Source organism: Ptychodera flava, chromosome 8 (assembly GCF_041260155.1).
Source record: "Ptychodera flava strain L36383 chromosome 8, AS_Pfla_20210202, whole genome shotgun sequence".
NCBI classification, from domain to species: domain Eukaryota; kingdom Metazoa; phylum Hemichordata; class Enteropneusta; family Ptychoderidae; genus Ptychodera; species Ptychodera flava.
In genome coordinates this window covers 25,135,402-25,149,350 of record NC_091935.1, presented here as the reverse complement: position 1 = coordinate 25,149,350, position 13,949 = coordinate 25,135,402, and the positions used below count along the sequence as shown (strand labels likewise).

General features: G+C 37.2%; 1 protein-coding gene across 2 annotated transcripts in view; it reads left to right on the top strand.

Annotated features, from left to right (window-relative positions):
* LOC139138865 (rapamycin-insensitive companion of mTOR-like) overlaps positions 1 to 13,949 on the top strand; it is a 50,770-nt gene that overhangs the window by 15,231 nt on the left and 21,590 nt on the right. For both annotated transcript variants that reach the window (XM_070707433.1, XM_070707432.1), the window contains exons 7-12: positions 1,500 to 1,669; positions 8,483 to 8,556; positions 9,570 to 9,637; positions 10,483 to 10,565; positions 11,681 to 11,768; positions 12,439 to 12,596. In XM_070707433.1, the coding sequence (XP_070563534.1) occupies positions 1,500 to 1,669; positions 8,483 to 8,556; positions 9,570 to 9,637; positions 10,483 to 10,565; positions 11,681 to 11,768; positions 12,439 to 12,596 (641 nt within the window). The remainder of the gene's footprint in view (positions 1 to 1,499; positions 1,670 to 8,482; positions 8,557 to 9,569; positions 9,638 to 10,482; positions 10,566 to 11,680; positions 11,769 to 12,438; positions 12,597 to 13,949) is intronic.

Here is a 13,949-nt window from a genome sequence, read left to right as displayed (position 1 = left end):
GCTCTACCCAGGTAAAAATACTTTATTAAAATGTACTGAAGTTATCCAAGGTATTATTGTTCGGGACAAATATTTTATGAAAATATGACAGACCAAAATACTACTTGCAACTGCTACTACCACATGGCAGTCCTGTTATCTGCGATAATTGCTGGAATTTTGTACGTAGCAGTTGTCATGGTGATGCACAAATGCATGGTTTGCACTCACTGTAGGTGACAACTGGTTCTTTTTAACAGCTGATGATGTCATGAAACTAAAAAATCGAATGTCAAGATGTGGCACAAACAAGGGAACAGAAAGATACAAATTTGTGTGAATTGTGTCAATGTTGCATGCATAATGCTATATTTATGCAAAAATGTACCTGCTCCAGGTTCATGATGAACTCAAGTGACCTTGTAGTGGCCACGGCCACTGGTGTATGTACTTGACTTCGCCTCATAGATTGTGTCTTGCAAAGTTTGCTTCAGTCCATTATTGGTCGGAAGCGGTTACATTGTTGCTATTATTGTATACATGCAGTGTTGGCAGTGACAGTGAATTTGTGGAGGTATAAAACATCTGGGACCACAGTGCTGGATAATTGGATACATTATCCGTAATAATCTGAGTGTATGACACCACAAATTGACTGGCATTGACAAAAGCTATTACGTTTTTTGGTATATAATTAGTAACAAACCTATAATCACAATCAGTGCTGTTGCTATCAGTTATAATGGGTAACTCCCCAATTCTCCATGATCTGTACACACGGAGATCACTCATTGAACTGAAACAAATTTCTTCTGTACACAGAACAGCTCGGTCCATATTTCAAAATTCTGGCAACATAGTTCTGATAATCATAATTTTCTGATTTCTCACTGTGAATAATGAGAAGAATAACCCCTCTTCCGCGGAGGAGATAGCAATTTTGTAATTTTGTGGACATAGATTTTTGACAGCCATACACAATATTTTCAAGGAAACTAAGGGAATACGTTGCATCTGTGTTTGCAAAAGAAAGGGTATTGATTTTTTTAATGTTCGTGACAAAGGAAATTTTGCATGTCTGACAGGTGGTATGATGAGACCATCTTAGTTGCTGATAACTTTAGCTTGACAAGTGTATAATTTTTAGCACCTCCAAACATCGACTTCTCATTCAATTTACTCTTGAATTTTAAACATAATCGATAATTTTGGAACATAGTTTTAACAAATAATCCTTAAATTAAATTCTAAGTTCCAAATTGTTCAGAAACTGATAAAATTGAAGAAGCCTTTAGCAAATAATGTCCGAATGCATAAATCAAGGGGAATTGTGGGTAGCCTCACTTACTGTGCTCCCTTCTAACACTTTCACCCCATTTTCTTGTGGAGAGGTCCAACTTTTCAATATAAAAGAATGGGACTGAACCAAAATTTGATAAAGAAGGAGGTTGATTCATTGTGTACAGCTTTGATGGAAAAATAATCACTGGTTTAATGACTCTTTGTATTTTTTACCGCAGCATTGAAAAATATAGAGCTGGTGTCCCAGTGTGGAGGAATCAGCACCATTCTACACAACATTTTAGACAACCCACTGCCGAGAATGAACGAATCCTTGGTGTTCACCATTTTGTATCTGTTGAATCAACCGCACACCAGGAAATACATCAGAGCCAATGTAGATTTGGAGGTAAGTGTACACAAACAAACACACATGGCCCAGTGCAAGAGGGGTGTATCGCCTGTGTTAAAGCATAGGAGATATGCCCCTCTTATACTGGGTCATAGACAGTGTTTTTGTAAGGGTATATACTTTCACATAGCCCCTTCCTGGCTATGACTGGTTGTAGCCTGGCTCAGCAGCACCGCTGCCATTGCTGATTCAGCGTGTTTGGCATCGTGAGCTGCACTGTGAGCGAGTTCACAGAGGCTGTAAATTTGACCCAGGGTTCACAACGGTATGATAATGCAAGCCAAGTAGGGGACAAAAGGTACAGTACAGGGCTTCCCAAACCACATACCTGTGTACCCAAACCCCAGCAAAGACACTGCCATGTGTCACAGGAGAGCTCTTATCAATGTCATCACATCTGTGCCCATTAATATATTTAAGCAATAATGTACCCCCTCCTGGCTCATAATGGATGAAAGCAAACTTTGCATGACATAATGTACAAGGCAAAGCCCAGTATATTATGGAGTGCAAAGTTTGATTGAGTCCATTATGGGCCAGAAGGGCGTACATTATTGCTATTATTTTATAATTTTGATAATGCCAGTGAATTTGTAGATGTACAAAACATCTGGGGCCACAATACTGGATAATCGGATATATTATCAGTAATAATCTAGGGGGATGATATCATAAAATTGTGTGTTATATAATTATGAATAATTAATGATTGAAACGTTTGCATATGTATTTTCAGTAGTTTGTTTATTTCTCGTCATTTGACACCATCGTAGAATACTTCTCAAGTCTGTGAAAACAGTTTTATCCTGAGAATGTTATTCCTTACAATTCATGTGTGTTTTGATAAAATTTTCCTGCCATTTGCGGTGTGTGTATTTCTACCTGTTAACATACAGTGTAATATTAATGAGCTGTGCATGCAACCACATCTGTCGAAAAACCGCAAGTATTTCCTCATCAGCCTCTCAGCATGCTGCCGTGCATCTACAAATTTTCCATTATAGGGGAGGAGTCGGTTGAATTCAGCAACTGTTAAATTGGAAATGTCAGGATTCTTTGAGTCTCTGACATCGTATACTGCTTGAAGGAGATGTGTACTTGTAAACTGGTACTTGTAAATAGATTAAAGTATACGTGCCTCCAAATCCAAAGGCTTAATCTTTAATCCATTCCCCGTTTGAAATCATGAATAAAAAATCAGGGGTCACCGTGCAAAATTTGGTACCAGAGAAACAAATTTCCCAATCTTTACTGACGCTTGAAATTCAAAATGGCCGCCATCTGTGATTTAACTCTATGGGGAAAGATAGAATGATTAATTTTCACAAAAAATAAGCTGGTAGAAACTCTATTCACTCCTTGAGCTTCAAAATGAGCCTCCACAAGTGCTAGACCAAAAAAAGTATTGTAAGTGTGAAGTCCAAATATCTGTCCGTGAGATGTGTTCTACCTTAATACAAGCAAATTTATACATTTCATATAACCAATCACACAAATCTTCTGCAAAGTGTAATGTATTTGAAAGAAATAAAAAATATCTGAAAACATATGCAAATATTGTAGCAAGTACAAAGGCTTGCACAAAGCTTGATTTTTCAAAAGACCTTTGATAATTTACTTACACATATCACGTCATTTTATTTGATGAACTCTATGACCACGTCTCATACCAGGAATGTCTATCATTTTCAAGATAGATCAGATCACTGCCATGCTTTGCCCCGTCAGTGGCATTGTCCTTTGTTGGTATAGACATCATGATGCTGGCTCTTGCCGGCTTTTTGCCAATGTCATGGTGACATTAAAGGACAGCAGAAGGAAGGCTAATTGGCAGTAGAGGTCTTGTGTTTGACCTTTGACACAGCTGACCTTTATGGCTAGTTTCTGTCATGCCGAAGGTCAAATCTGTTACCTCATTGGGTCTTGTGTTTAACCTTTGACACAGCTGACCTTTACGGCTAGTGTCTGTCGCGCTGAAGGTCAAAGCTGTCACCTCGACAAAATGTGCCTAAATATGCAGAGATAACACCAGTCTGTCAGATTATTGTAAAAAATTAATCACTTTTAAATTTAGCTGATAAATATTGATGTGATTTACTACAGTAGACAAATAACAGAGCCACAGCATCATGAGCCGTGGGACTTTAGTTCAGAGACAGTCACAGCTCCATTGGAAGTAACTCTTGATCTTTCCCTTGTTATCTTTGATCTGTCTGTAAAAGCACAGTTCTTGTTGTACATCCAAATCATGCCGAGCAGGACAGTGTGAAACTTGTCAAGGCAACCTATGTGTGTGTCTGTAATGTACATTGTTATTGACAACAACTTATTTGTCAACAATGATAGAGCACTATGTGTTGTGTTGTGTTGTGTATTTGCAAGACTTAAGTACCATGTATTGCCATATACTTTCAATAGAAGAACATAACTGTACTTGTTTTATAGACAAAAAAATAATTAAAATGCTAACAAAGTGAGGTCAATATCTTATCCTCAGCATTCTAGTGATTATCAGTGAGTTGAACTTCACCGTTTTACGTGTATGCTAATTTCAGTTGTTATGCGACTATGCTCAGTGCTATGTTTACCAGTGATTTCAGTCACATGACATGTTAACACAAAAGATTTTTTGTGTATCTTTGATCTTTGATGGTGTATTTTGATCGGGCATATTTTCTGCAAAATAGGGAATAGGCCATAAAGTTTACTTCCCGGTGATAACGTAAAAATTCCAAAAATATCAGTGTGGCTTTTGTTCTGTGAATTTTATCGAAAGAATCGGGTAAATTCCAGTGTGAATGCAGGTAGTGTTTTACAAGTCTGTATTAGTACACCATTGGTCAGTGGCGAGAGATATAAAAAAAACAGCGAAGAAAAAATCTCAGAGAAAAAAATAAAAATTTTGTTTGCTTGAATAGATTGCGGCAGTGTATGTTAATAGATTGAAGGAAGTAAAGTTAGTTGTGTGATTTCTGTTTTACTATTTTGTGGTTGTTTTGCAATACCAAAGGGAAGTTAGCTTTAAAAAAAACCATCTAAGGAAGAAGAGAAGCATACCATCCGTTAAAGGGGAACTTGGCAGTTACTGATTCTATGATTGCCAGGAAGTACTTAAAGAGAAAAATATCTCTTTTTAGGAACTATGAATTGTGGAGTTTCCCTGCCGCTGTCAATTAACTCCCTCGTAAAGTGTTGATGGATGTAATGTGAACACTGTCGAGTCAAATCTCTGTATACAATTATCTTGGTGATTTTTTGAAACGCCTGTCTTAATTTCACATTGATTTGTAAAGAAATTGCCGTGCAATGTATGTAGAAAATAAGATACTGTGCATGGACAGTTAGCGTGATCTTGAAAATAAATGTGTTTTGTATTTGCTGCTTGAATGTATTAAAAAGATGGTAGCATATTTTATTATTCTGACTTGTTGGTTTGAAGAAATCTATGAAATTTATGGTGAGGAAAAAAGTAATTGTGCGGGGAAGAATTTACTTAAGAAAACATATCCTGATCAAATATTGTAGTAATTTGATTTTGGTTTCTCCCAGTATTGTGTGGTAAAATCAAATAAAACAGGAGCAAGTAGAAATAGCAAGATTGACAACAATATTGTCTTTGTATTGACATCTGCAGAGTATCTTGTTTCAAATCACAAAGTCAAGTAAAACAGACACACTTGAATGTACCGTGGAAATTTCATCAGACGTGCCGCTGTTTTCTGAATAATTTCTTGTCAGACGTACTTTTTCTGGCATGATATCAAACATTCCATTCCAACGATAGTGTATGACTTTTACATTTTGAATGTCAAAGCATCAACATCGTTTACCCCGAGATCCAGGGTATTCTGATGTGTAATTGTCGATGATTTCCACTCGCACTGAAATAGAACTCCCCCCCCCCCCAGGAGTTATTTCCGGTTTCTCTTCTAAGTCTTGGATTTCTCAGTGACTCATCCTTCATTGTAAAAGGGTAACACTGTGAGTGGCAGCATTTTTTCCAAAGTGGTGTACTGTATAAAAGTAATTTTTTGCAAACTCCTTAATTAAACAAAGTTTATTTTAAAAGAGACTTTTAATCAGTTCATCGAATGTGTTTAAGGTAGAATGTGCCTTTTGGATAGATATTCAGGCTCTCAAACTTTTACAATTACTTTTTTGGTCTACCACTTGCGGTGGTTCATTTTGAATCTCATGGAGTCGCTTATGTTTACACTGGCTTGTTTTTTGTGAAAATCGAAAATTTTATTTGTTCCCCCGTAGAATTTACACAGGAATGGCGGCCTTTTGGAATTTCAAATATTGGTAAATTTAAGGTAATTTGTTTCCACAGTAACAAAACTTGCATGTTGATCCCCAATTGTTGTTCTTGATTTTGAAAGAGGATGGTTGAAAGTTTTCTCATAGAAAATTCGAGCAAAAATTGAAGTCTTTCAAACACAGGAGTTGAGAGGAAAAGTAGGAAGAAGGAAAGCATTTACACAAAGTGAAGACTATGTGGAAATGAATATTTCAGTGTCACGTCTGTGTTTGTGATTTTTCTTAATTTTTTTTAGCTTTATTGTGAATCAAATTTTTGTTTCCCAATACAGAGGAGTGCATCTCTATAAGTATATTGTTATTCTGAAATATTTTCAAATTCTAGTTCACTCGTCGATAGTACAGCTCAATCAGTGACAGCTGTACATGACAATTATTATATTACATATTATGTAGTATTTTGTATCAGAGTTTACCATAGGCGGAAATGGCATTTCGCCTGCACACACGAATAGAGCAATAAAATTGGTAGCAGTATGGGAAACAATTCTGAAATTGTATTGCCTCCATTAACTGCACGATTTCTGAAAAAAATTACAGTTCGTTTTTCAGAAAATATTGTAGTGTAAAAACGAGCTTTCTGTCCTTATTTTGTGCTACGAATGATGTTGTGATGTTTGCTGTTGAAAAGTAGGTCGGAGAAGATGCCACAGTTTGTCATTTGAATGACCTGCTGTGTATTTTGTATGCGTGAGTGAGAGAAAAGAGGAAGAACTGCGAGCCAGACAGGCGGAAAGGCAGTTTATTTGTCATATTGAAGCCGTGTCGTGTATAGCAGACACAAAAATTATGATTCACAGCGGACATTCAGGAAGCAATCTCATTCATATTCCTGCTGGAGCACTGCACTCTACAGCGGGCACTTCCTGTTTACATAGATCTCCGCCAGGTGAATCTTTGAGAAGGTCGGAAGGTGAAAGGTCATGCATTACCATGGCTGCGGGTCACCTTCCTTGTGTGGAGCAGAGACACAAAGGTGTGCACAGAGGGAAATAAAAAATATCTGAAGATTGTTGTAGGGCATTGTGAAAAGAATTCAAAAAGCATTGCATGGACATGAGATGACTTGCTCAGTGTTGCTGCTGCTTGCCACAGCAAATTCAAAGGCGGATTATCAAGTAACATAACAAACAATAATACTTTCACAGGATCATAAAAAAATTCAAAACCACAAAAAGCGTTCTGGTTCAGTTGACCCAGACACCTGTGTAAATACAAATTGTTGTCACCATCTCACAGGTGCCATCAGGTCAGATTTTATGAGCAGATGGGTTTTATTTTTCCAACTGCGTATCATCAACCTCTGAATAATACATTCCCAATGGCTTCTGAATCGTTAATATGAGGATCAGTGGTTGTTTTCCAAGCAGGTATTGGGTAACAATCTGTGTGGGTGGATGTCTGCTGTGCAATGATGTCTTGCTTGTGAAAATTTCCTGTGAAATTGTCAAATTTTGTGATTTTAATCAGTGAATTTTCTTAACGCTACAACCCTGTACTCTATTAAAAAAATTTTGCAGAAATATCATCATATAGATAAATTTACTTGCGCTGTTTCCTGCTTAAGTATTTTTCAAACTGTGCTAGCTGTACTCATCGTCAAGGCAATGAACATTTAAACTTCCTCTTTAAATGGTGTTTTAGTCGACAAATTGCACATACTTCTACTATGTTTTAATGCCAATTTTTCAACCAAGATTTAGAGAAATTGATATACAGTTTACTGACTTGAAAAATTCATAGCCTGGCAATCATTTCTGTAAATGATTGTCTGTACATTGGAAAATGAGTAAAGCTGCCTCAAGCTAGTGGGCAATTATGGCTAGATTTATGGTCGATGAAATTGCACAGGTAATTGCTCTGCTCATCCTTACTGTCATATTCGTAAACAGAGTGGAAATTGAGCGAGATTATCCCGAGGCAGCTGGCAATTAAATTGATTTATGTATTGCAAGAGTGGTGAAAATATTTTTTTCGTGATGACGCTCGAACAAGCTCAGTGCTTAACGCTGCGATCCTTGGAAAATATCACTATTTTCCCACAAGCTTATGAAGCCACTGTCTTACAATATTAGTTTAGTTATTGATGTATTTTGTGTGAATTCCATTCTGCTGAGTTTTTGCCATCAGCTGTCAGACGTTGTTCCATCCCTGCGTGAAGATGTAAACGATAAATTTCTGTATTTTCAAATGTGTATGTAAATTTCTTTGTTTCTGAATGTGTCAGCTAAATTTCCTTGTTATAAGATGGGCCACATATTTCATTTTGTTTTCAAATGCATCTATTTTGATTTCTCAGAATTTGGGGAATTCTCCAGGAATTTGTGTGGTTGAGACTTTGTGCTTCCTGCCTCCTGAGGGCGCTTTCTGCACTTACTCCAGGGAGCACCCCTTGAATCACAGATCTTCAGTCTGTATATGCTTCCATGATAAACGTATGTGACATGTCAACCATTCAAACGTAGCATTCTCTTTTTTTGTCTCTTACAGAAAATCCTCGCTCCTTACACAGACATTCACTATAGGCATACCTACCATATGCCAGAATCGCAAACACAGCTAAGGTAAGCTATGTTACTGTGTACATGTACCTACACCAGTAGCCAGTATCCCTCTAGGTAGACGTATCTGAAAGGCTCAGAAAGCAGTGGATTATGCTGAATTTTGGGTTTTGAAGGGGTGAAAATTATGGAAATGACAGAGATTTGTACAACACCAAATATGTAAAGATTTCAGGTTCAAGGTACAGCACAACAGGATAAAGTGGGGTAGGATGGATGGTGAAAGAGGGCTGTAGACAGCTGTGGGTTAGAGATTGAAGAGATGCACTTTGATCAAACTTTGGCATATCGCAAAATAGGCCTTGAACCCTTCCACTGCAAACTATTAGTATGACCCTATTGCAAAGATGGACCTCTGTACCGGAAAATGGTGGTGACAGGGTTCGTAATAAAACTATTGCGCACTTCAAAGTGGCAGAGTTATTTTTATAAGACATACCACCAATATTTGATGCAATACCACTGACAAAATGGAGGCTTTCTATGATTCCTCATATTCCCACTTGTAGCTTACGTGTATTTTGGACCAGAAATGAGACATTTTTTCAGATAACCTAGTACTTCAAAGGAATTGTCATCAAAGGTTCTGTTCTGAAATTAAAAAAAGACACACAGGCATTGTACAGACTCAGTACACCAAAGTGATCACTTGATAGCGGTATAAACAAACCAATGTGTACAAACACATATGGAAATACCTGCATTTCTATGCGCATTTGTACAAATGGTTTTTTGGTACCTTGGTCCATTCAAATTCCATGTTAACCCTGTTGCTAGGTATTACCTGTGTACAGGGAGTGCAATGGCAATACTAAAATTTGAGAACGAGATGTTTTTCAATGATTAAGTAAATCTTTCATTCTTTTATATTACCCATCTGTGATTTCAGCCATCTATTTGACAGAGGGGGAATGATTATAAATGAAACAGTGATTCTTTCAGCATAGAACACACTGTTGTATGCACTTTCATTGTAAGTTTTTCTGTTAATGACAAAAACAATCTGATATTTTCAGTGAGGACAGAGAATGCAGATGGATTGCCAGTAGAATGGCCATTGTTTCAATGTTCAGATCCTGGCCAGGTAAGAATTTTACGTTCATAATCATCTCATTACGGCACACTGCCTAGCAAATGAGCTCAGTTGATGTAGCAAGTCATTCATGGTTTGCAAGGAAAACACATTTTGTGAATTTTCCTGTCATTGTAAGTGTTTCAGTCGCGCCACTTCAATTTATGCAATTTCCAGGAAGAATGTGCTGACATCTTGTAAAGTGATTACTGGATGAGGTAACTTGTCAGAGCATGTGAAACGTACTTTTCTGGACATTCCATGTGTTGTGTTTTGGAAGCAGAACCCTGATTGCGGTATAACCTTATAAAACAGAAATTATTGCAGTTTGCTGCTTCGAGGGCCGAGATATTTTGAAATTTGCTTGAAATTGCATAAAGTTTACTGAATAAATTGCAGCAATTATCAGTTATTTCCAGTCTGTCTGATAGCGGTAGTACAAAAACACTTCTTCAAAGCAGGCCGCACATACCGATATATCGTGTATGTATATAAATTGTACATTTAGCGCACAGATCAGAATGAAGGTATAAAATCACGTGCATATTCAAGAAGTACCATTACATATAAAACCATAATTGATATGCATTGTATGTTGGCCCTGCCGTATAGGATGTTTTCATGTTAGCTGCCAGTCTCAGCCAAGCTGGAATTCACCAATAATTGATACCGATACTAATTCGGCAATTTCAAGTCAATTGAAAATTTCTCAGCCATCTCATCAGTGACGTGTGATGATTTCTGTCGTATGTAGTAATCTTGATGATTTATATTGGAATTAATGGATACTTTGAGAGCAAATTTGGCTCTGTTATTGAGGGCTGTGGTGATTTTTTTTCACTGCTCTTTGTTTTCAGGTATCATACGGTTGTGTAGACCCGATGCCAGTGGCTTGCTGTCATTTCTAGGTGTTCTCTGTATTCCCAATGAAGAAATCAGGGTGAGATATCAACTATTCTCTGTATTACAAGACTTTGCAGTTTTCTTGTCTTGATAAGTAGAGCTTGTTTGTCCTGTGCATGTAACTTTATCAAAAGTGGTTTTCTGCGGCAAAGTATTGCAAAGTCTGACTCTGAAAGGTATATATGATCTCAGGATATTGATCACAGACCACAAGACTGTAATTCAAAAATCTGCCGATAGAAATGTATATTACATCAACAATTGCTTGAATAGCCGTCATTTTTTGTCAAGTTAAGGTAGTTTGCGCCTTGAAAGTGAAAGACTTCAACTTTTGCTGAAAGTTTCAACTATTCTCTCACAAAATCAAGTATAAAAATCTGGGGTCACTGTGCAAATTTTGGTACCAGAGAAACAAATTACCAAATATGGCTGCCGCCCCTGTGTTAACTTTATGGAGAAAAAGAAAATTTTCAGTTTTCAGAAAAAAGTATAAATTTTTCTTACTACAAGAGCTTTAAAATGAACCCCCACAAGCAGCAGTCCAGAAAAATATTTAAAAAATTTGAACTTCGGACTATCTACCGTCAAAGACATGTTCTACCTTAAAGATCCGTTAGCTGTAACTTTGGTCATTTTTAAAGTTTTGTTTGTTCCGTGTATCATCTGCAGTTTCTGGTTTGAATCCCTGAACCATGGAGAAATTCCTAATATTTAGCATATAAATATACCCTATATGAGTATAATCTGCATTGTTATTGTTTAAATTTTGTATTCAGGTCCGGACTAGAATACATATATCAACAATAACAATGGTCATTTCACATATACAGGCTGTGTTGACATGCACTGGGCATTGGTCATGATGATCGGATTATAGTAAAATTATGTAGTTGATACATTGAAACAGAGTAGTGAAAAATTACTCAAAAGTTACAGCTAATGTCCCTTTAAGCAAATTAATTCCAAAAGCCCTGTGAACTATTTCTGCAAAAATTGCGATTCCAGGAAAGATTACGTTATCAGTAGAATGGCTGCTGATTGTAAGTGACTTTGATTAGTTCAAAATACATCCTTTTCATTTCAGAAGGGTTTATTTAAATGTATTTACTACTTTGCACAAGACAAATTTATCTTTTTCTTGATTCTTCACAGAAAAGCATCATGGATGTATTCTTTGATATTTTTCGTCTTCCAATCCCAGTCTGGACCAATGATTTCAACGTTTCATTACTGAGTTCAGGTAAAAACCAACTTCTTGGCTATGTTTTGTGCATATCCTGAGTATTGTTGTACAGCAAAATGCCAACAACATGCGGAAAATGCAGTATAAATAGATGAAAACTCTGGTAGATTTTGTCCAGATACAAAAATTAATTTGTCCGTCACATGTATGGTTTGTCAAGTATACATGATGAAAGTTGAAATTTTCCAACTCGCTATGTCAGAAATTTAATTCTGTGCAGTTTTATGCAGCTATGTTAAGTCTCACATCATATAGAAGTACATGTACCTGATTTTCCCATATTTTTCTGATATGATGAAATTCTTGCATATTTAATTTCATAGAACTGAAAGTATCGACATGTAGTAGGTTCGAAACTCTTACATCGTCAATGTCTCAAAACTTTTATCAAAACTGAAGATTAGTTAAAACAAGAATGAATTCACACAATATAAGAAATTTATTAATTTATAATAGTGGAAGTTACATTTTTAGCTCGTGTTTGGTGTGTATATAAATACCACAAAGAGCTTATATGGTGAGTCGGTGGCGTCTGTATGTCTGTATGTATGTATGTATGTATGTATGTTTAAAAGCACATGTTGATGCTTGTCTTTGATTTGCTCTGTGAAATCAAACCACAGCTGCCTTCTTATCCTTTTAATGCCCTCCTCTTTTCATCTATCAGACCCCTCCCAAATGCAGTCGTCATGGAAACTGTCGGCGGGCTTTGTGTGTGAGGAAGCCAAGGCCATCTTGCCTCACAGGGCAATGACCAGAAGTAACCTTGTGGAGAATCATCTTGCGTTGGTTCTGCAAGCCTTTATCTGTGCAGGCCTTCTGGAGGTATAGATCTTTTTCCATGTCTTGTAATTCTGTCTGTCTCGCCAAGTATATTTGTGTACATGTCTGGTATTTCAAAGTATATCAGTGTATCTCTGTGTCTGTCTGTCAGTGTATCTCTGTATCTGTCTGTCAGTGTATCTCTGTGTCTGTCTGTCAGTGTATCTCTGTGTCTGTCTGTCAGTGTATCTCTTTATTTGTCTGTCAGTGTATCTCTGTGTCTGTCAGTGTATCTCTGTATCTGTCTGTCAGTGTATCTCTGTGTCTGTCTGTCAGTGTATCTCTTTATTTGTCTGTCAGTGTATCTCTGTGTCTGTCTGTCAGTGTATCTCTGTATCTGTCTGTCAGTGCATCTCTGTGTCTGTCTGTCTGTCTGTCTGTCTGTCTGTCTGTCTGTCTGTCTGTCAGTGTATCTCTTTATTTGTCTGCCAGTGTATCTCTGTGTCTGTCTGTCAGTGTATCTCTGTGTCTGTCTGTCAGTGTATCTCTGTGTCTGTCTGTCTGTCAGTGTATCTCTTTATTTGTCTGTCAGTATATCTCTGTGTCTGTCTGTCTGTCTGTCTGTCTGTCTGTCTGTCAGTGTATCTCTTTATTTGTGTGTCAGTGTATGTGTCTGTCTGTCAGTGTATCTCTGTATCTATCTGTCTATCAGTGTATCTCTGTGTCTGTCTGTCTGTCAGTGTATCTTTGTCTGTCAGTGTATCTCTGTGTCTGTCTGTCTGTCAGTGTATCTCTGTCTGTCAGTGTATCTCTGTATCTGTCTGTCAGTGTATCTCTGTGTCTGTCTGTCTGTCTGTCCGTCAGTGTATCTCTTATTTGTCTGTCAGTGTATCTGTGTCTGTCTGTCAGTGTATCTCTTTATTTGTCTGTCAGTGTATCTCTGTGTCTGTCAGTGTATCTCTGTATCTGTCTGTCAGTGTATCTCTGTGTCTGTCTGTCAGTGTATCTCTTTATTTGTCTGTCAGTGTATCTCTGTGTCTGTCTCATCAAGTATATGAGTGTTTCTGTCTCAATGCATCTCTCTGTGCCTTCCTGTGTGGATCTTTGAGTCAGGGATGTAATACTTTTGCTCGGTGTCTCTACAATTGCCTGTGAGTTGCATTGATTGAAAGTAAACATGTCATCTCTTTGACATTATAAAACAGAGTCATTGCAAGTTGTAGGGTTAAAGTAGATAAATGGAAGTTACTGTTAAACTTCAAACTGTTCACCTCAACAGGTCCACAATCACCAACGATAGCAATGGATTTGGACTTTCTTACAGTTAAGCTGGTCAGATGTGAACCATGGCGGATCATTGATACACTAGCATTTCAGTAAATTTACTTGTAACTTTGATTCAATGATCTTAAAGTT